This window comes from Saccopteryx bilineata, chromosome 6 (genome assembly GCF_036850765.1).
Source record: "Saccopteryx bilineata isolate mSacBil1 chromosome 6, mSacBil1_pri_phased_curated, whole genome shotgun sequence".
Classification (NCBI taxonomy): domain Eukaryota; kingdom Metazoa; phylum Chordata; class Mammalia; order Chiroptera; family Emballonuridae; genus Saccopteryx; species Saccopteryx bilineata.
Window position 1 is genome coordinate 27,670,373 of NC_089495.1, and position 20,642 is coordinate 27,691,014.

General features: G+C 41.7%; 1 protein-coding gene across 6 annotated transcripts in view; it reads left to right on the plus strand.

Moving 5' to 3' along the window:
* Positions 1 to 20,642, plus strand: part of UNC5D (unc-5 netrin receptor D) — a 534,428-nt gene that overhangs the window by 414,601 nt on the left and 99,185 nt on the right. For 3 of the 6 annotated variants that reach the window (XM_066235599.1, XM_066235600.1, XM_066235603.1), the window contains exons 5-8: positions 3,394 to 3,574; positions 4,337 to 4,504; positions 6,447 to 6,611; positions 20,450 to 20,482. In XM_066235599.1, the coding sequence (XP_066091696.1) occupies positions 3,394 to 3,574; positions 4,337 to 4,504; positions 6,447 to 6,611; positions 20,450 to 20,482 (547 nt within the window). The remainder of the gene's footprint in view (positions 1 to 3,393; positions 3,575 to 4,336; positions 4,505 to 6,446; positions 6,612 to 20,449; positions 20,483 to 20,642) is intronic. The other 3 variants (XM_066235602.1, XM_066235605.1, XM_066235604.1) reach the window with 2 other exon arrangements.

Consider the following 20,642-nt stretch of genomic DNA (forward strand, 5'->3'; position numbering starts at 1 on the left):
GATGGGAGCAAGGGTTCCTTTGACCATCTGAGGTAAAGGATTGATGCAGGCTAGACAACAGAAGGCTAGCCTAGACTTAGAAAAGATTTACAATTTTTTTCTTTTTCTTTTTGTATTTTTCTGAAGCTGGAAATGGGGAGGCAGTCAGACAACTCCTGCATGCACCCAACCAGGATCCACCCAGCACGCCCACCAGGGGGCAATGCTCTGCCTATCTGGGGTGTTGCTCTGTTGCAACCAGAGCCATTCTAGCGCCTGAGGCAGAGGCCATAGAGCCATCCTCAGCACCTGGGCCAACTTTGCTCCAATGGAGCCTTGGCTGCGGGAGGGGAAGAGAGAGACAGAGAGGAAGGAGAGGGGAAGGGGTGGGGGAGGGGTGGAGAAGCAAATGGGCGCTTCTCCTGTGTGACCTGGCCGGGAATCGAAGCCGGGACTCCTGCATGCCAGGCCGATGCTCTACCACTGAGCCAACCGGCCAGGGCTTACAATTTTTTCTAAGTGGGATCTGAGACCATTCAAGGATTTCAAGGTAAAAAGTACATGATCTGATCTCAATCAACGGTAGAGGCAACAATGGAAGCAGCAGACAGCCCCTTAAAAGGCTCTTGCTGACATCCCAGAAAGGAAACGGATAGAACAGTGAGAGAGGTAATAGCCCATGCTCTGCATTCTCAGTAAAAATCAAACCAAACACAAAAATAAAAACTATATGTGCATGTGTGTATAATTTTTATCTTTGCCATTTTGATAGGAAAAAAAAATCCACTATACTGTTGTTTAATATTATTATTAGTGATGTAAAATATTTATTCAATTTTTTAATTGCTATATTTTTTCCTGTAATGAACTGTATACTTAATATTATGCCACATTACCTAGGATGGGATTTAAATATGTAAAGTGGTTTTGAACTGTTCAGATTATTTCTCAGATCATCATAACATTAACCTTTTATCTATCAAATTTGTGGCACATATTTTCTTAGTTTGCTGGCCACTTAATTGTGTATATGATTTATTTTTCTGTAATTTTTCAAGTTGAAGCCTAACCTTTACTTGATGGTTGAGGCTTTAATATCCTCTGGGCCATGATATTTTGATTTTTCAATTACAGTTAACATCTACTATCACTTTTTTCTAGTGTCAGATGTCTAGCACAGTAGTAGACAGTCATGACCAAGATTTGGCCAAGAAAGCTTTCTTGGATCCAGGTGCTGGGGGACTTCCTTTGGTCTCCAACTCCTGGAACACTGCCCTTAGGGTGCTTTTCTGGCTAGTTAACTCACTAGAAATGACTGAGCTGTGAACCAGGGCCAGACTCCCCTGACTTCCTGGCCAGCTGTTGGAGGGGAAGTGTGGGAAAAGATGACTGAGGTGGGGACCCAAGGGGAACAGCCTTCTAAGTGCTACAAATCTCAGGAGGAGGGAATTAACAAGGAGAAAACCAGGCAATTTACGGTCTGAATTTCAGATCAGGGGGAGAGGGGGTGGAGCAAAGCTCTCCTGACCTACTTTTAGCAGACCAATTTGTTCTTTCAGAAATCCAATCCTGTTGGCATGAAGTACGTGTTTTGTCGTGGATATTGGTGACAGTGTTACTCCCAGCTTTTATTTTCTTATAAATGTGACATGCGTTTAAATTATTTTCATCGTACTCATTAAATATAAAATTCCCAAAAGAAGAAGTTGTGCTGGTTTTGTGTATCTTCCTTGACCCAACTCTTGGGATGAGCTCAATAAATATTTGAATATATGTCAGATAAGTAAATGAACGACTGTGAAATGTGCACTGTTAGTAGGGAGTGGAGGACATTTTTTGTCACAGGCTGGTGATCAGATGTGATTTAAACTTGGTGGCACTGTCCTGCTTTGTTCAACGGAGCTTTGCTTCTGGGCTCAGGATCAGTAGCAGTCCCCACACCTCCAGGCTGGACCGTGGTGATGCTGGCAGGGGCTGCCAGGTGGGCAGTTCATGGCTTCTTGCCCTCGTGGTCCTGTGTCACGTGGCTTTTTCAGTGTGTCCTGAGGTTTTAGAGCAGTTCTCAGAGCTTCACTTTGGGTGATTTGCTATCATTTGCTATCACTATCTTCAGAAACTGACCTTTCCTAGGATAGATTTGGAATGATGGGTGATGATTTTTGGTACTCTAAACTCTTGTTTACATGGTGGTGTTTGAGATAAATAGCATTATAAAAGATCATTATAGGTTTTATTCTCAGACATAAATCCCTTGCTATAGACCCCGACAACTTTTTGTAGAGACCAGTAACATTTATTTCTCTGTGCTGCTGGTGGGCAGAAGGATGAACAGTCCCCTGCTGCCTGCGCTTCTGTGTGCTGTCTCTGTGGTGCAGTCGCTGCCCTTGCTCTCGGTGGCAAATGACTGTGTGCACCATATGCTAATACCTAGAGCTAACTGCTTATTGTCAAACATGAGGTGTGCCTAGTGCTACCAAGATGGTGAGGGAGAGTGGAAGTGTCATCAGGCGCAGATGCGGGGACAGAATGAGGAAGGAAAGCAGTTCGTTCAGGGGAAGACTGGGCTGCTTGGTGCAAGAGGGGAGGTAAGGGTGGTGCACCCCACCTGGGGGAGCATGAGGGTCGAGGGAGCAGAAGGTTCCATCTGTATCTTCTTCAGAGGTCCCAGGAAAAGAGAAGTTTGGACCAAGGATAAGATTAGGGTGGAACTGGAGGATGAAATTAGGTTGTCCAGGAGCACATTAGAAAAAAACAAATCTGATGCTCAAAGAATGGGCCTTCACTGAGGTGGGCATCTCACCCACTCTGACTAGCCATTGAATCACTGATGGAGTAACTTAAGTTGTCACTGAAGGAACGTATACTCAACACTAGGGAACACCATGTTTTTAATTTATATGGCCATAATTGTCCAAAGATATATCGCATTGGTCTTTATTAAAGTCTGTTTAAATGTAAAAATATTGACTTGACTCTTATCTGCCCATATAGTAGCCTCCCAGCACAAAGTACAAGTTCTCCATGCATGTCGCTCTTCTGAGCCCCCTTTGCACTAGTTACTGAAGCATCATCATCAGCAGCAGCAGCAGCATTGTAATAACATGAAATATAATGAAGTGACCTAATTGCAGTCACCTCTTTTCCCTCTTCCGCTGCATTTTTCAAAATAGGTCAAAGTCAATAGGATATTTATGTCCTTTTTTGCCTCCTTGTTATTAACCTGAGTATTCATTCCCTGAGTATACCAAATTTACTAAATCAAAGGGATCGGATAGGGAATAAAGGAGAAGGAAAAAAATCATTGCTTTCGCTGTCTCTCACACACCAGAATTGCTCACCCTCCAATTCTAAAAAGAGGGGATTTTTTTGTTTGTTTGAATGACTTGTAAGGTTAACATCCCTTTCTTCTTATAGGTGGAATGGCTGAAGAATGAGGAGCCCATTGACTCCGAACAAGATGAGAACATTGACACCAGGGCTGACCACAACCTGATCATCAGGCAGGCGCGGCTGTCTGACTCCGGGAATTACACCTGTATGGCGGCCAACATCGTGGCTAAGAGGAGGAGCTTGTCAGCCACCGTGGTCGTTTATGGTAAGACCAGCCCAAAGGCCAGGAATGGGTACAGAGTACAGAAAGCAGAGAAGTAGAGGGATGTGTATTTGATTAAAATTTTAACTTTTTGAGCTGAGAGGTCTTAGGGGTCTTCCACTCCTGTGCTCTCTCTTGCCTTTCCCAGTTAGCAGGTGAGAACACGTTTCTAGTGCTACTAATGTTTGCTCTTCCATCCAATACTGGACTTGCGTGAGATAGTCAGTGACATTTCCAATCCCTTGATTGTAGAAAATAATTTTAGAAGTTGTTTATTTTCTTCCATTGTGTTTATATTTGTAAAGAATTGAGGTGGGCATACAAAATTTACCAAAAACAAGCATTACTATCTGCTGAATATCTCAGGTATTGTATAAAAGAAACTCCCAGCTCTTTAAGTAACGTCATTCTCTTCTACAATAGAACAGCCCTGGGATTTATTTTTGAAGCACTTAAAGTAATAGAAATTCAAATGCTGATATTTTCTTGTACTATGGATTTTCAAGTGCTTTAGAGATATGTTGATGAGTTCTCCCAGCAAAGACAATTATCTGTGTCCCTCCTTATATCAGACGAATAGACGGAGGGGCAGAGTGGAGGGAGGCGTCTGTGGCTAACCTCACGATGGAGCCACCAGTGTGGGCCCGCAGGGTCCGTGGGTCCCTGGGTATCTAACTCACAACACCTGGCACAGTGGCTTGCACATAGTAGGCAATCAGTAAAAACCTTTCTCCTTTTTTCTCCCCTCCCCATTTTCTCTCTCAGTGAATGGAGGCTGGTCTTCCTGGACAGAGTGGTCAGCCTGCAATGTTCGCTGTGGTAGAGGATGGCAGAAACGTTCCCGGACCTGTACCAACCCAGCTCCTCTCAATGGTGGGGCCTTTTGTGAGGGAATGTCAGTGCAGAAAATTACCTGCACTTCTCTTTGTCCTGGTGAGATATACACACATTCCCTTTTCCCTTCTGATCCACCAACACTGTTAAGCTGGTGTGAAGCATTCAATACTGCCTTCTTTTCCAAAATTACCCTCTCCCGAGTTCTTATAGAAAGGAGTCTTTGTCCAAAATGCTAATGTAGAACTCAATGCAATAGTAAGACATTGGGTAAAATATCTCTGTTTTGAGGGCATATTTCTTTAATACTCAAATGACCCTGGATGCTCACCATCAATAAGCTAAATGCTTTGAAGTATTTTTATACCACTGGTGTTTGGTTGGGCTAAGCCATGCCCTTCTCTCCCTGGGTTCTCCCATTTTGTGACATTCATTTGTATGATACTAGCTCGTGGAAATTGAGTTGTCTGTGGCACAAAACGGGCACCAAACATTTGACCCTTTATTATCAGTTACCAACCCACTAACCTTAGCAGTTTTAGCTTTGTATTTATTTACAATTCAATTGGCAGAGATTGTACAGTATCACAGCAGTTGATTTAGCATTTATTTGGTCTATGTTTGCCTTCCTTTCTGAATAAAGAGAGACTTCATTTGTGCAAAGATGGCTTTTATAAGTTATTTTGTTCATCTCTTCCTGGCTCTAACCCAATTTATACAATGAGAAATGGATGAGACGGAAGATGACTTTCTTTATGGAAAGCATATCCTCCCACTGAGAAATAAATTGATCCTGGGTCTCACATGCATTATAAAACATTAACTCCAAGGACACTGGACTAGTACCTCGTGTCTAAAATTTCAAATCCAGCTCTACTCAAAGCTAAGGTGAGGCTCTCACCAGCAGCTTATTCTTGGAGTTTCATTTTGAACTCAATCAATAAGCATTTATTGAGGGCTTACTATGTGCCAGGTACTGTGCAAGATACTTTTACAGATGTAGTGTCATTGAACTCTATGTTGTGAGTTTTATTATCCCCAGTGGACAGAAATAGGCTGACTTTCTCAGGGTTGCTCAGCCAATAAATTGACAGACAGACACTCAGATGTTTTGCTTCAAGTTCAGTAATTCTTGTTACTCTTTTCCTAATTGCTCTAGATTAGAAATTACAATATCTTAACCCACATAAGCCTGGTTGGACTATTCCTAGGAGGCAATGGGACAATTGCTTCAAACAGCTGCCACAATCTCTAGGGTTGATTTTTTAGTGGAATTTAGTTTGTTAGTTTCTACATAAAGCAGCAATTCATGACCCAAGAAATTCTATTTATGTAAGTCTTGGTATCTTGGGGTTTGACCTGTTTTAGTTTAATGCTATCAATATATGTATATGGGTTCAACATTTTATTGTTTAGGGGCTTTTAGGGTTTAAAGATTGTTCGTTCTGCTCTCTATTCTAAACTGTCAACACCAAGGTAGTGGGTTACAGCCCATTGTTTATCCATCCATCTAAGATGCGCTTGAGCGTGAAAGACTGGGAAGACTGGATAATGACATTACTAGCCAACCAAAGGGCACCGGTAATTCGAATGCTTGCCTAAATTCAGTAATTGGTCTCATCCTGAAATAGCTAAAGAATTGTACCACTGTGTTTGCTAGCCTGGCTCTTTAGGAAAGAAGCCATGAAGAGAAGATAAACAAATACATGTGTTTGTTTTGGTGGTTATTGCTTTAAAATCCAGATCTAAGACCTGTGGTGGCACAGTAGATAAAGCGTCGACCTGGAAATGCTGAGGTCGCCAGTTCAAAACCCTGGGCTTGCCTGGTCAAGGCACATATGGGAGTTGATGCTTCCAGCTCCTCCCCCCTGTATCTCTCCTCTCTCTCTCTCTTTCTCTCTCTCTCTCTCCTCTCTAAAATGAATAAATAAAATTAAATTTAAAAAAAATCCAGATCTAAGATCAATAGCAGTCCTGGGGTGAGTCTCCTGACAGCTGCCTCATTCATGCTAATGCTGGCTCCTTTTGTTTCCCTTCAAAGTGGATGGGAGCTGGGAAGTGTGGAGCGAGTGGTCAGTCTGCAGTCCAGAGTGTGAGCACCTGCGGATCCGGGAGTGCACAGCTCCGGCTCCAAGAAACGGGGGCAAATTCTGTGAAGGTCTCAGCCAGGAATCCGAAAACTGCACGGATGGCCTCTGCATTCTAGGTAACACCTTCTGTTTAACATCTCAGTGTTTGTCCATAATATGAATGAAACATCATAATTATTAACTTTGGCCAAATAGGTTAGCAGAAAGCAAAATCTTTAAGAGCAAAAAAAAAAAAAATGAGTGAAAAGTATAGAAAAGTAGACAAATACACTTTTAGTAGAGATGGAGCTGTTTTAAATATTTTATTACTAAGTTTTATAAATATCTACACTTATTAATTCAACCAGAGAAGGTTTTAAGAGAAATGATGAAAGAAGACATTGTAGACTGTTCAGCTTGGCAATTCTTTTCTTTTATGAGCCTCCATTTTTAAGTTTTGTGAAATTCTGATACTGATCACCAGGTTTATATTTTCTCCCGAGAATTTTACTGCACTATAACGCACTTAATCGCCTTGGGAGACCATGGACTTATGGCAAGGGACATGTGTTGTGACTCTTGTCTTACAAATGGGGGATAACATGTGACATCTGGGGGGGGGCTGTGTATCGAATTGGTCTCCCAGAGCGAGCAGTAGGCATTCATTTCATAGCCCTCAGGCTTTATTCCTGAGATTTCCCCTTTCCTTCTCCCAGTGACTGTGTCTGAGGAAGCAGGACGGGAGGATCAGATAGTCACAGAGAGACAGGATTTCATTGGGTGCTGTCCCTTACTAGCTTTGTGACCCTGGATAAGTCACCTAATTTCTCTGCCTGTAAGTACCCCAGATGGTACCTATCTTGGGTTATTGTGAAGACTGAAGGATGGAAGAGTTTGACTGTTTCATGGCACCGAGGAGGTGCTCAGTAAATACGATCCCTGTCTCTGCTTGTCCACTCCTTGAGCTAAGCTGTGTTGTTTTTGCTTAGGTCTGTAAAAAACCAGAGATTCAGAGCATAGACCGAGAAAGCTTTCTTGGAAAATACACAGCAAAATATAATATAGCTCAATATTAATTTATCATCTTTTCAAAAATATATGTCCTTTTTATTTGGGAAAATGGCAGGGTGAAGAAAATATCAAAGTTGGATTTATTTTTCTGTGTCAATATAACTGGGTACCCTTGAAAACAAACATATTCAAACATGCTGCTATATTTTTTAAAATAAGTCTATGTGGTTCACACATTGGTTAAAATGATTAATATGTTTAAACAAGCATGGGCTGATAACATAGAGAGCCTTTTTTATTTTTGCTAGTAGAAGTATTGAGTACCTGAGCTTGTCAGATACAATACATAGGACTGGGCCAGAATGCAACCTACTACCAGTCTCAGTGATGAAAGGGCCATGTGCTCTAATAACTATACTCCAACCATTTGCCTTCTTCAAAATTTCTTCACCAAAACGTAATGCAACCTAAAAAAAACTCAGTAAAAAGAAGTTTAAGAAAATATGTTTCTAACTACTCTTGACTGCCACCAGATTTTTCTGAAATATACCATAGACATATGACTATTTTTTTTAGCATGTAACCATCTTTTAATTGATACAGTTAGGACTGTGACACTCATAACTCTTCTAAAGAGGCATTGACAATATAACTATTTGGTTATTCATTAAATTTTAGATAATCATAATAATATCCTTCCCATCAACCACCAGTTAGGCTTGTACTTGAGGACAAAAATCTATGGAAAAACTGAGACTCATAGACGTAGACAAAAGTGAAGTGGTTATGGGGGAGGAGTAAAGGGGACTGAAAATTAGTTTAACTTTGGGTGATGGGCACACAATACAGTGAATAGTTCACATAGTATAAGATATACACCTGAAGCCTATGTATGCCTGTGGACCGATGTCACCTTATTAAATTTCTAAATAAAAAAAAATAAAACCAGGGAGGTGAAATTTATGAATAACAGGCTTAAACCTTAGGTGACTAAATACTTAAGTCTTAGAGTTGCTGTTGAAGAAAGATAATTGTTAGCCCCTCAGATAAGAAAGAGTTGTTATTAAATATGTAAATATTATTTATTGGCGTTTGTCAGTTGATTAGAAGTTGTTGCATGCTGAAAGGCACTACCAGCACTGAGTGTATTGGACAGCGAGATCTCAACTCTAAAATTTGAGATACTGTGTTTGTCAGGGTTCTCTTGAGAAAGAGAACGAATAGGATACATATATAAGATATAGGAGATATACAAATAGATAAAGGAGACTGAGACTGGTTATAAGGAATAAGCTCATATGATTATGGAATCTGGCAAGGTCAAAATCTGCTGAGCCAATGTCTTAGTTCAGAGACGGGTAGGCAGGAAATTTTTCTCTCACTTAGGAAGGATCAGGCCTTCGACAGATTGAATGAGGCCTCTGGAGGCAAGTAGGGAAGGCTGTCTGCTGAAATGCTGGTCTCACCTGAAAATAGCCTCACAGAATAGTGTTTGACCAGTCATCTGGGCACCTGATGGCCCAGTCAAGTTGACATAAAATTAGCCATCACAGATGTGTATGTACTTGGGAAGTTCCAGAGTTTAGTTCCTTCCTTGGTGTCATTCATGGCCCTAGTTCACACAGTTGCTTTAAGCAGTTCCTGTGAACATTGGCCATGCATAGTTTTAATCACCTGTGTGTAGTTTAATGGGTATCCCATTCCCACTTCCCATAGTGGAAATAATATAGCTGAGAATGTGTGTAATATATTTAGTATTGGAGGTGTGAGTTTAGAATGCTATGTGAGCCTTTCTACTAGATTGGCTCATTCCTGTATTTCCTTTTCTACTTAAAGCATGTGTTTTCTCTAGCATCTTTTGTCTCCATAGAATGCATAATTAATATGTCTATCAAGTGTGATCAAGAAGCTTGATGTCTACAGTGACTAAGAAATCATAGAGATGGATAGAGTATATTTACCTATCAGTGGGAAAGACATGTGTTTATAAGACTCCAACACCAGAATATATTCTTTCCCTATAGACAGAATGGCTATCAATGTCAACAAAAATGAATAGCATACTACTACTATCTCTACAGGAAGCCTTGAACAGCATTCTGGTTAAGAGATGCCAATACCCTTCTGCTCTTCTTGCTGGTATTCTGTTCAGATGCTCTTGGGGAAACTAGCCATGCTCTGAAGATAGTCAGATCCAGTGAAGGCTGGGTTTGATTAAAATAGCACTTGGCGGCCCTGTCCGGTTGGCTCAGCGGTAGAGCGTCGGCCTGGCGTGCAGGGGACCCGGGTTTGATTCCCAGCCAGGGCACATAGGAGAAGCGCCCATTTGCTTTTCCACCCCCCCCCCTTCCTCTCTGTCTCTCTCTTCCCCTCCTGCAGCCAAGGCTCCATTGGAGCAAAGATGGCCCGGGCGCTGGGGATGGCTCCTTGGCCTCTGCCCCAGGCGCTAGAGTGGCTCTGGTTGCAGCAGAGCGACGCCCCAGAAGGGCAGAGCATCGCCCCCTGGTGGGCAGAGCTTTGCCCCTGGTGGGTGTGCTGGGTGGATCCCTGTCGGGCACATGCGGGAGTCTGACTGTCTCTCCCCGTTTCCAGCTTCAGAAAAATAAAAACAAACAAACAAAAAAAATAGCACTTGGCAATAGCCTCATGGAGCAGGAGCTTCATGAAGGATCTAGGTCATGTTACAGTTTGGGAATTTCCTTCATCCTATTTTTTTCACCTATGCCAAACAAGACCCTAAAGCAATTCCTCAATTCCCAACTTCTCTTGGAGGGCCTATGATTCTTTGATTTTATTTAGCTTTTAACAGAGCCTTTAAAATTAAAAAACAGTTTGCTGTTTAAAAACTATTCTTTTTCATTTTGCAAGAACTAGTTCAAAGTATGCACACTGAAATCCTAGACAGATGAAAATGCTGAGTTTGAGACTTTTTTGGGGTTGGGGAAGGGAGATACAGCCTTTAAACTTCATGACAGGTCTTTTCTGGATTGCCTTTGTTGTCCCCGAGGGCTGCATCTCTCCCAGAGATGGAGCTGCCAGCACTGAAGGATCACTTTAATATTTGGGAGTGATTGTTGCTTGGTCATTTGTGACTGGAGCACAAAGCCATGGTGTTAAGTGATCATAGATGGCCACACCTAAATGCTCTCAACAAGAAACTAAATGCCCCAAGACTGGTGATAGAAAGATGAGTTAATCTTTGCCAATAGCAGTTAGTGCAAGGATCCAAATCGAACCTATAAGCTAAACCTCCAATGCCCTTATGACAGAACACTTAGTTTCCAGAAAGATAAGTGTGACATGATTGTTGAGAAACAAGAAACTTCTATGGATCTGTGGGTTTTTTTGTTTATTTGTTTGTTTTGTTATGGATCTGTGTTTTCTAAACTTAAAACACCCACATCAGGTAGTTTTGTGACCATCGCCCTTTCTACTTGCTGAACTTAAGCTGCCTCTATGCTCCAAGGAGGATCACAGCCAGAGGTAAATAACATGAGCCTGCCTCCTTGGCAGGAACTGAAGGGGGAAAATGGCAGGGTATTTTAGTTTGATCCTAAGAACTAAGCAAAGCCTGCTCCCTCTTCCTTTATTCCCAGATCTGAAAGGAAGGGCTTTGGCTTGAGAAGATTAAATGGATCTGCTTCCAAGGAGATTAGTGCCTTGAGGTGTAGTGAGACTCAAGCCTAGAGAAAAATACCCAGGGGCCTGAAAGAGAGGAAATTTTCAAGGTTAAACTACCTGATTAAGATGTAAGATAGGTCAGTTCAACACGGATAGCTCAAAAACTAAAATACCAGTTAAATTGTGGTTTTTGTTTCTGATGGATACATGGGCAGGAAAAGTTTCAGCTGACAGTAGGGAGACCACATCAAGGACAAAGACAATAGCAGGTTCAAATAAACGACCCCAAGCTCCATTTAATAATCGAACAATGTTGTCTATTGAATGGTGTGCTTAAGTAACCTACAGGAAGCCCCTGAGAAGGTGAGCCTGTAATCATCTCGAAGTAAAGGTTGCCTCAGTAAGCATTTTCTCTGGGACCATCCTAAACCTCGTTGTTATCTGTTACAGTAATTACATGAGGCCCTTCCCTGTCTTTCCTAGGGAACCAAATAAGAATTTTCATTATGAAGTTAGCTCAGTGCATCTGAAACAGCTTTTATATTTTGCTAGTGGTTTGTGGAAGACCTAATTTATATATAGGATTATAACTGATGGGTGTCCCTTTGAAACAAAACCCATTATTTCCTTTCTTAAAAGCCAAAAGTCCAGAATCATACTTGAATCATCCTTAAAACGTTTGTTGGATAAGTTCATATCTGAGCAGCAGCTGCACTGAACAATTGCTTAATTATAGCGTAGTTAAACTTTATATAGCCAAGAAATGAAAACGGCATCAGCAAGATAACGTGCTAGCGCAACCCATTCTTAAGTTGTCATGAAATGTCCTACTGCTTGCTAATTCTCCCAAGTAGTTTTAATATTAAAAACCCATTGTTATTCCATTTATATACATAATACAGAGTAGGTGCTCCTTTTTTATTATAGCTGCTTTCTGCATAACAAACAATTGATTAATTCAGAGTTGCTTTCATGTATACTGCATAGCAAATGTGGATATGGTATTGCAAACCCACAAGAGTAATAAGAATGTAGGTTTTAGAACATATGGTATCATTAGCGGCTTAGCAACAATCTCTCCCCCATGCCCCAGTAAACATTTTGCCATTATGGGACTTGATGAGAAGACCAGCGAGTAACAAGCTTTAAAGAGACAGAGTGGAGTGGCTCATGACTAAAATTTCCATTGTGTTCAATTAAAGAAGAAAATAAAGCAGGGATAGCTCCATACTCGTGTTTTAGTGAAAACATTTTTTTTTAATTCTATAAGTCTAAAAGTTTCCCTTTTGTGCCTTTTGATAAGACTTAAACTCAAGTGTCATGAGTGGAATTAAGCATAAAGAGAATGAAAGTAAACAAAATACAACAAATAATCATAAAATGTCTCCCCTTTGTCATCCACCTGCTATACACTTTTCTACTTTAGTGCCTTGATAATAAAAAGAAACTTCAGGTCAAGATGGAGTAGGCAAATGTGGTGCTGGCCTCCTCCCATTATCACCTCTAAAGTACAACTAAATTATAGAAAAACAATCACTGAGAACCACCTGAAAGACTAGCTGAACAGAATTCTTTAAGGATGTCGAGAAGAAACCACGACAATAGTGGTAGGGATGGAGATGTGAAATGGACACATCCCACTCCCACAGGGTCTTCATTGAGAATAAGGATGGATATTTTAGCTCTGAAGGAGCAGGGCGTCTCAACCCCATAGCCAGTTCCCCACCCTGGGGCACTAGTGCGGGAAAGAGGAGTCCACATAACATCTGACTGTGAAAACCAGCCGTGGATTGCATCTGAACTAGACTGAGCTCGCTGCGGAAATCCAAGGCATTCCCCTTTGGGGGCTTGCACAGAGAGACTCACAAACTAGCTCAGGCCCCATTGCATGAGCAGTAGCTCCAAAAGCACCAGCAGCATTTCCAGAGGAACTAAACTGACTAGCTTCAGGGTGAGAGATGCAGGGGTCTGGGCTGTTCAATCTGAAGACAAAAGTGTTAGCAAAGGTATTTGTTCCTTTTTTGAATCCAGCCATCAGGTGCCAAATCTAAACATTCCATTGACCTAGCTAACATTGTTGGCCCTGCCAATTGCTGCCCCACTCCACAGCACCCAGATGAAGCCTCTTCCAGCAGCTTTTCCACAAAAACAGCATGCACTGGTGCAAGCTGCAAACTTTCCTAAAAACCTCTCAAATGTTCACAACCCCCAAACAAGTAGCAACTGATCTAGGCATACCCTGTACTTCTAACTAAGCAGCTGAACCTCACACAAGTGGTAAATAGTCTCAATTGGTATTTTAACTCATATCAGGTAGTCCCAAGCCTGGCATAATGTGTGGCCAGTGTTGGTGCAGAATGGAGCTTCAGCTAACCAACCACAGGCCTGGAACAACTGGCAGCAGCCTCAGTTCACATTGTGATGCTCCCAGCAAAGGATCCCCAAGCCTGGCCAGTAGCATCAGCCTGTTTGCAACATAGCCCCTTCCAGATGCCTCCAAGCACAGTACAAATGGCAACAAACTGCAGATTATTTTGTAGCTTACACCAGGTAGCCACAAGTCAAGCACAAATGGCAGTTGAACTTGGCCTGCAATGAAGCCCTTCCCAAAAGGCTTCAGAACCAATACACCTGATGGCCAGTTGGAGACCACACAGAGTACCAACCAGCTCCAAAATGATACATCTGAAGATCAAACCTGGCTGGTACGAGAGGCCCTCAGAAGCAACACCTGTTCCATGGGATCAGCCCCCTTACAACAGATTATCCACTGTAGTTATAGGCAGCTTTCACAGCTGGTCAGCCTGAGGGTCAGTCACTTGAGCTGATGTGTAGACAGCAATCGGGGCTCAACTACAACAAGAGGGCACACACAGCCCCCATAAGAGATACCCCTAAAGCATTCAGCTCACATAACCAGGGAGCTTGCACCACTGGACCTCACAGAACACCCACTACCTGAGACCACTCTGCAGAGCCTAGGAGATGAACAGCCACAGGGAGTCAGACAAAATGAAGAGACAGGAATATGTCCAAAATGAAAGGACAGGACAAACCTCCAGAAAAAGAACTAAATGACATTGACACAGCAATCTCCCAGATACAGAGTTCTAAACACTGGTTTCTCAATGAACTTAGGGGGAAAAAAAATATGAACTCAGTGAGAAGATTAATGAAGAGCTATAAAGAAAAAAACAAATAAAGAATACAATAACTGCAGTGAAGAATATATTAGAGGGAATCAAAGCAGATTAGAAGAAGCAGATGATCAAGTCAATGATCTGGAAGATAGGTTAGTAAAAGAAACACTAATTTGAAAAGATATATGCACCCCTCTGTTCACTGTAGTACCATTTACAATAGCCAATACAGCACAACCTAAGTGTCCATCAGTAGATGAATGAATAAAGAAGATGTGGTACATATACACACTAGAATATTAGCCATGAAAAAGAATAAAATATTACCATTTGCAATGATATAAATGGACATAGAGGGTGGGTTATACTAGGTGGAATAGGTCAGAGAAAGACAAATACTTTATAAATTTGCTTATATGTGGAAGCCAAAATACAAATATAAGAACAAACAAAACAGAAACCAACTCATAGAAACAAAGAACAAATTGTCACCAGATGGGAGGGGCTTCAGGGGAATACGGTTGGCAGGTTAAAGGAATTAAGAAGTACAAATTGGCAGTAGAAAAATAGTCCCAGTGATATAAAGTATACTATAGGGCAAGGGTTCCCAAACTATGGGATGCGGGCCGCATGCGGCCCCCTGAGGCCATTTATCCGGCCCCCCGCCGTACTTCCGGAAGGGGCACCTCTTTCATTGGTGGTCAGTGAGAGGAGCATAGTTCCCATTGAAATACTGGTCAGTTTGTTGAGTTAAATTTACTTGTTCTTTATTTTAAATATTGTATTTGTTCCTGGTTGTTTTTTGTTTTTTGGTTTTTTTTTACTTTAAAATAAGATATGTGCAGTGTGCATAGGGATTTGTTCATAGTTTTTTTTTATAGTCCGGCCCTCCAACGGTCTGAGGGACAGTGAACTGACCCCATGTGTAAAAAGTTTGGGGACTGCTGCTGTAGGGAATATAATCAGTAATATTGTAGCAACTATATGCATGGTGTCAGATGGGTAACAGACTTATCAGGTGATAACTTTATAAGTTGTGTAAATGATCACTATGTTGTACACCTGAAACTAATATATGTCGACTGTAATTGAAAAGTATTTTTTTAATTGATCTATGCCTTGGAGTCAGCACATTTTTCCAGAGAAGGTTTGGAGGGAGAAGGCCCTGCTGGGAGAGGCAGAGGCATGGGCACAAGAACTAGCACTCTTGGGAAGGCTGCAGTGGCGATGGAGTGATCAGACTAAAGCATGAATTTGTACTGAGGTGCTGTGGAAACTCAGCCGTATTTGCTGTGATGGGATCCTTAATAGAATACCATACAGATGGGCAGAGGCGTTGGCTGTGGCTTGCAGGCAGGGGGGAATCATGGTCGAGTCCTGTGTGCTGATGCTAGAGAACTATCCCAGAGAGTACGGCTGTGAACAGAGAAGACTGACTATTCCACAGACTTCAGAATCATCTCCTGAAATATTTAAGATTACAAAGTCTGTGGAGGGTAAATTTAAACTGTCAACATATGTCTTTTAGGGGGATGAAAAAGGTTTCAAAGAATCTGATCTATGAAGAAGGAAATAATAAAAATGGTCTTTGGAGATGAAAACAGGGACATGGCTGGTTTTGTGAAAAATAAAGTGGTAATTATTAATGATAATAACATATATGACCTGCTGCCTGGTGAAGAGTAGCTTCGGGGGTGGATGGGGTTTAATCCATACTGAGTGGCTCTAATGCCTGAATTTCAAAAATGACATATTTGTGTAGTGGCCAAAACTCATAGGAGCCAATTTCAAATACTCCCAACCCACAGGTTCTGAGGACAGCCCCTTGCTCAGTCCACAGTTGGAGACTGACCGCATCTATCCACACTTGCAGCGCCTCCTCGGGCCTGCGCTCTGAGATCGCAGCGTGTGGGCTGCACCAAGCTGGCCACGTTTGTTTTCTGGCAAAGAACAGATAAGGCTGGAAGTGGGTGTGTGGGTGGGAAGATAGGGGTGCAGCTATAAATATCTCCTAAGAACAATGGATACCATGGAAATGCTTTGGGAGCATCCCATATAACAAAGAAAGCAAGAAATTAAATTTGGAAAAGAAATGAATCACCATCAAAAATAAAAAAAGGTAGATTGTTCTGTCTTATCTCCTCCCTCTCATAAATGTATTATATGCACACACAAAGAAAGCAATATTTGCGTTATAGTACGAGAGAACAAAAGCAGACTGCAAAATATTATATAAAAGACAATTTCATGTTTTTATAGTAAAAATGATCCATAGCTATCAATTTCATGCAGTTTCCTGCTAACTTATGAGTGTATAAGTGTGCACATAATCTTTTTATCCTTTAAAAGTTTAATTACATCATATGAGAGTGAATACACAAATTTCTGAGAATTTAAAAGGACACATACTTGTGGTATAAATTGAGAGGATTATTGTAAATCAGACACTCTTCCATGGTGTAACATGTGTAGAAATGGAAAATGCAGAGATTACTTATACATACATATAATCATAAGGGAAAAAAGCCTAGACTTGTATATATAACCTAAAAAAACACATGACAATTTAAGACTCTATTAAAATTTAAAAAACACTCCTACGTCTTTAGTTTAAAAGTACACAAGATAATTATAACACTGAGATATAATTACTTATTATCAATTTCCATTTACCCAGAAGGTACCTCTCGATGTATATTAGACCCTTGGAAAACTTTTGATTTTCACAAACTGCAGCTCAGCTGCTCCTGGCTCAGAAGTCTATTTCTCTGCCTGCAGAATAAAAAAGGCATCTTCCTGCGCCCATCCAGATACTACAGCCACCCCGACGGCTCCTAGGGAGGCAGGACTAACTGAATCTCAGTACACAGACCACCACCTCTGTTGTGGCGGTCCACCTCTGTGGACTGATGGTGCCCTCAGTGATTACAAAAACACAAACCCCAATTAATCAAGAGCTCTTGGAGTGCGGCCCAGGCATGGGTATTTAAAAATAAAAAATAAAATATGGAACCTTTCCAGCTGACTCTGATGTGCAGCCAACACGAAGAACTATGGCCTTAAAGAGTTAATTTATTTATACTAAGGGGTCGTTTGAACATGGCCTTGGGGAGAGCTAAAATTCAAGCAGAGAAGACTTGGTTAACCAAGGCCAAGTGGGCACAAGCCCTCAGCCTTGTGAGGAAATGATTATGCAGACAGAATGAAAGAACCTGGAGAGTCAGACAGGCAGTTCTTGCAAAAGATAGTGGGGTCAATGAGTAGCCGTCTCAGGCTCATGGATCAGAGACTATTCAGACATTTCAAGCTGGGAAAACGTTCCATGCTGGCATGACACTGGTATTTCAGAGAGAAAAAAATCCAGCAGGACCCAATTTTGATGCTGATGCTAGGGGATGAAAGCTCTCTGGTGCACCGGTGACTTACAGCCTTTTCTGAGAGAGGATGCACACTGACAAGCAAGACGTGCCGGACCGTAGCGCACCGAATCCCACGGCAGAGCAGAAGCCTGTTGAATAATTTTTACTCTGTTCTAGGAAGTCATTTCAAATGGATTTCAAATGGAGTGTCATTAGTTGTTATTCTGCTGATTTATAGAGGGTGAAAGCTACTGATCCCACAGGGGTCTTCTGGTCCCTGCCCTGTTTTATCCAAATCAGGAAACTGATGTTGTAACTTGTCCTCAGCAGAAGCCAGAACTAGACACAAATGTCTTAACTCCCATTCAAGTGCCCTGAAATGCGCTAGAAATTTGGAATTGTGACTCCTCTCCGAGAGTCATTTTTTCCCTCTGAACAAGTGATAATGCTCCTGTTTAGAATACTGTGAAATGATAATAATAGTTATCAGCTACCATTTATTGATGCTTAGCGTGTGCCAGCCCTGTGCTGCACACATCACATCCATCATGCTTAATCCCTGGTACCAATCTTCAAGGAAAAGATCATTCCCGTTTCACTTTGGAGGACACTGTGATCACAGAGACAGAATACAAAAATTCAAGATTTAAATCCTGTTCCAACTGTGAGAGTGTGCATTAATCCCATTATGCCACATTGCCAGGAATGACGTCACCAGAGCCGGCTCAGAGGGGAAGTGCCCCACACCTCTGTCCTGTGTGCCCTTGGGCCTGAGTTCTGACTTGGGACCTTAGCTCTGGCTTGTCAGTTACTCTTTCTCTCTTCAGTGCTACCCCTGGTAGAGCACTACCACCTCGGTGTTTTCACAGCCTGGCTGCATTTGATTTATTTTTCTAAGGAGTAGTTTTATATATCACCCACTTTTAATGCAGTTTCATTTTGCTACCTCTCTGTTGCTGTGGTTTAGAAGGAAGAAAATGCAGTTAAGCTCAGCCAGGCTCCTAAGCAGATGTTCTGCATGTCTTTCTGTGTGGTCCTAGCAACGCGTCACTTCAGATGGCTTGGCCTTGGTCTGCCAGCATCACTGTGCCCGTGCCAAATGCTGTCAGATAGCATGCAATAAGCAAATACTCAAGTTGGGTTCAAACCAGCACAGTCGTTTTATTCTAATTCTTGAGTGCATTAGCACCTGGACTTTGTGGGGACATCACATGCTCTCAGGAAAAAAATGTGGTATTAAACTTATGTGATAAGCAGAACATGAGTGTTGTCTGTTTTTAAGAAATCTGCATAAAAATCTGAATAAAATCATATCACATGGAAGAAATTATTGTCTTTTATGAGGATTTTTAATTTAAAGAAGATTTGCCAGAAATTGCCATTTGCCAATTAACTTTCCCCATATATTGGGGGGGGGGGGGAAATGTGGCCCATTTCCAAGAATGTAATTTCCATGCAACTTTTAACAGCTACTCCCTTAACAAATCAGACGGCAAAACACACAAGAGTTGTACTTAAATCACACTGCAAGGGTTTTCTGTCAAAATCAGTATTGAGTGAAGGAAGTGGGTTAGGGTAAGAGAAATGTCCTATAGGATTCGGTATATACAATAGCTGCATCTCTCTGCCTGGGAGGGGTTACAGAGCAGTCAGTCGGATAATATTTATGAAGTTCTCAAATGCGTACTGTACTAGAGTTGATTCAGTCAAAAACATAATCGAACATGACAGTGTCTCTCCACGCTTGGCTCGCCTTCAGGCAGGCAGAGGAAGGGAACTGCACAAGGTGACCTTTCAAGGTCTCCTCACCATCGTCCGGTTCTGTGGCCACCCAGAAACAGCCTCAGTGCTTGCAGTCTGACAGGGTCCCATCTGAGCCCCGGAAGGGACTGATGAGAGGGAGGACTCACCACGCAGGCCTTCTGGAATCTTGGCCTCAGTGTCTGAAGTGTAGGTTTCCCCATTTCTTCCATGCAGGGGAGTTGTCGGCCTGGGATGGGCCCAGGAAGTGGGAATGGGGAGGGAGCGAATGAGGCCAAGTCTCAAAGGGATTTACAAGGTGACTGCAGGGTTACTGGGTGATGGCAGACAGGGCAGAAGAGGGTGGGTGGAGAAGAGTCAGGAGAATTAGAGCAATACCTCACCTGAGCTCTGGTGCCGGGGCGGCCCTGCTTAGGTAAAAGGCTGAATGTCTTTTTCCTGTACCCACCTCATCTGACAGCTGCACGGCTCAATACCATGGTTATGAAATGACACCTTTCCATTCAGAGAAACTATACACATTTTACCAAATAAAGGAACAAAAAGAGTGAGATTTCTTTAAAAAAAAAAACACCTCCAACTTGCTCACAATACTGAACATATACACCACAAGAATGCGTAAACAACATAGTTTGAAGTTTTTATCAGGCTATGCTAACTGCAGACCAATGCGGGGTCCCTTTAAACATTCATTCCCTGGTTCATTCTTCCATCGTCATGTATAGTGGAATAGCATCCCTTACCTGAGCATCTGCTGGCTGCATCTAGAACAGGGCAGGCTGCAAGCTCACTGCTCTCATCTTGCCGATCAGAATCAAGCAAATGCAACAGGGAGAAACTCTAGTAAGCCTGAGGGAAAGTTAAAAAGGGAATTAGGATGTTGTCATCCTAACAATATTTCAAAAAAAGGAAAATAAAAAATTAGAAAGAAAAGGAAAAAAACACAGACAACATAATACGTAATATCTGCATAAAACAGAGAAAATGTTTCATTTATAGACGTAGACAAAGTGATATAGGAAATAGACCTTCTCCATGAAAATTTATTAAATGCAACTTTTTCTTTCTCTTTCTTTCTTTTAGATAAAAAACCTCTTCATGAAATAAAACCCCAAAGTAAGTTATCTTTCCTCTTGTGAATATAATTTATTCTCATATTTGCTGCCTTACTGTTGTATTTGCTTAGGAGCCAAAAAGAACTGAAGTTTGTACCAAGATCCAGGGCTTCCGGAACTTCTGCTCATTGGGTTTGGAGTCACATATCAGAAGTTTAAAT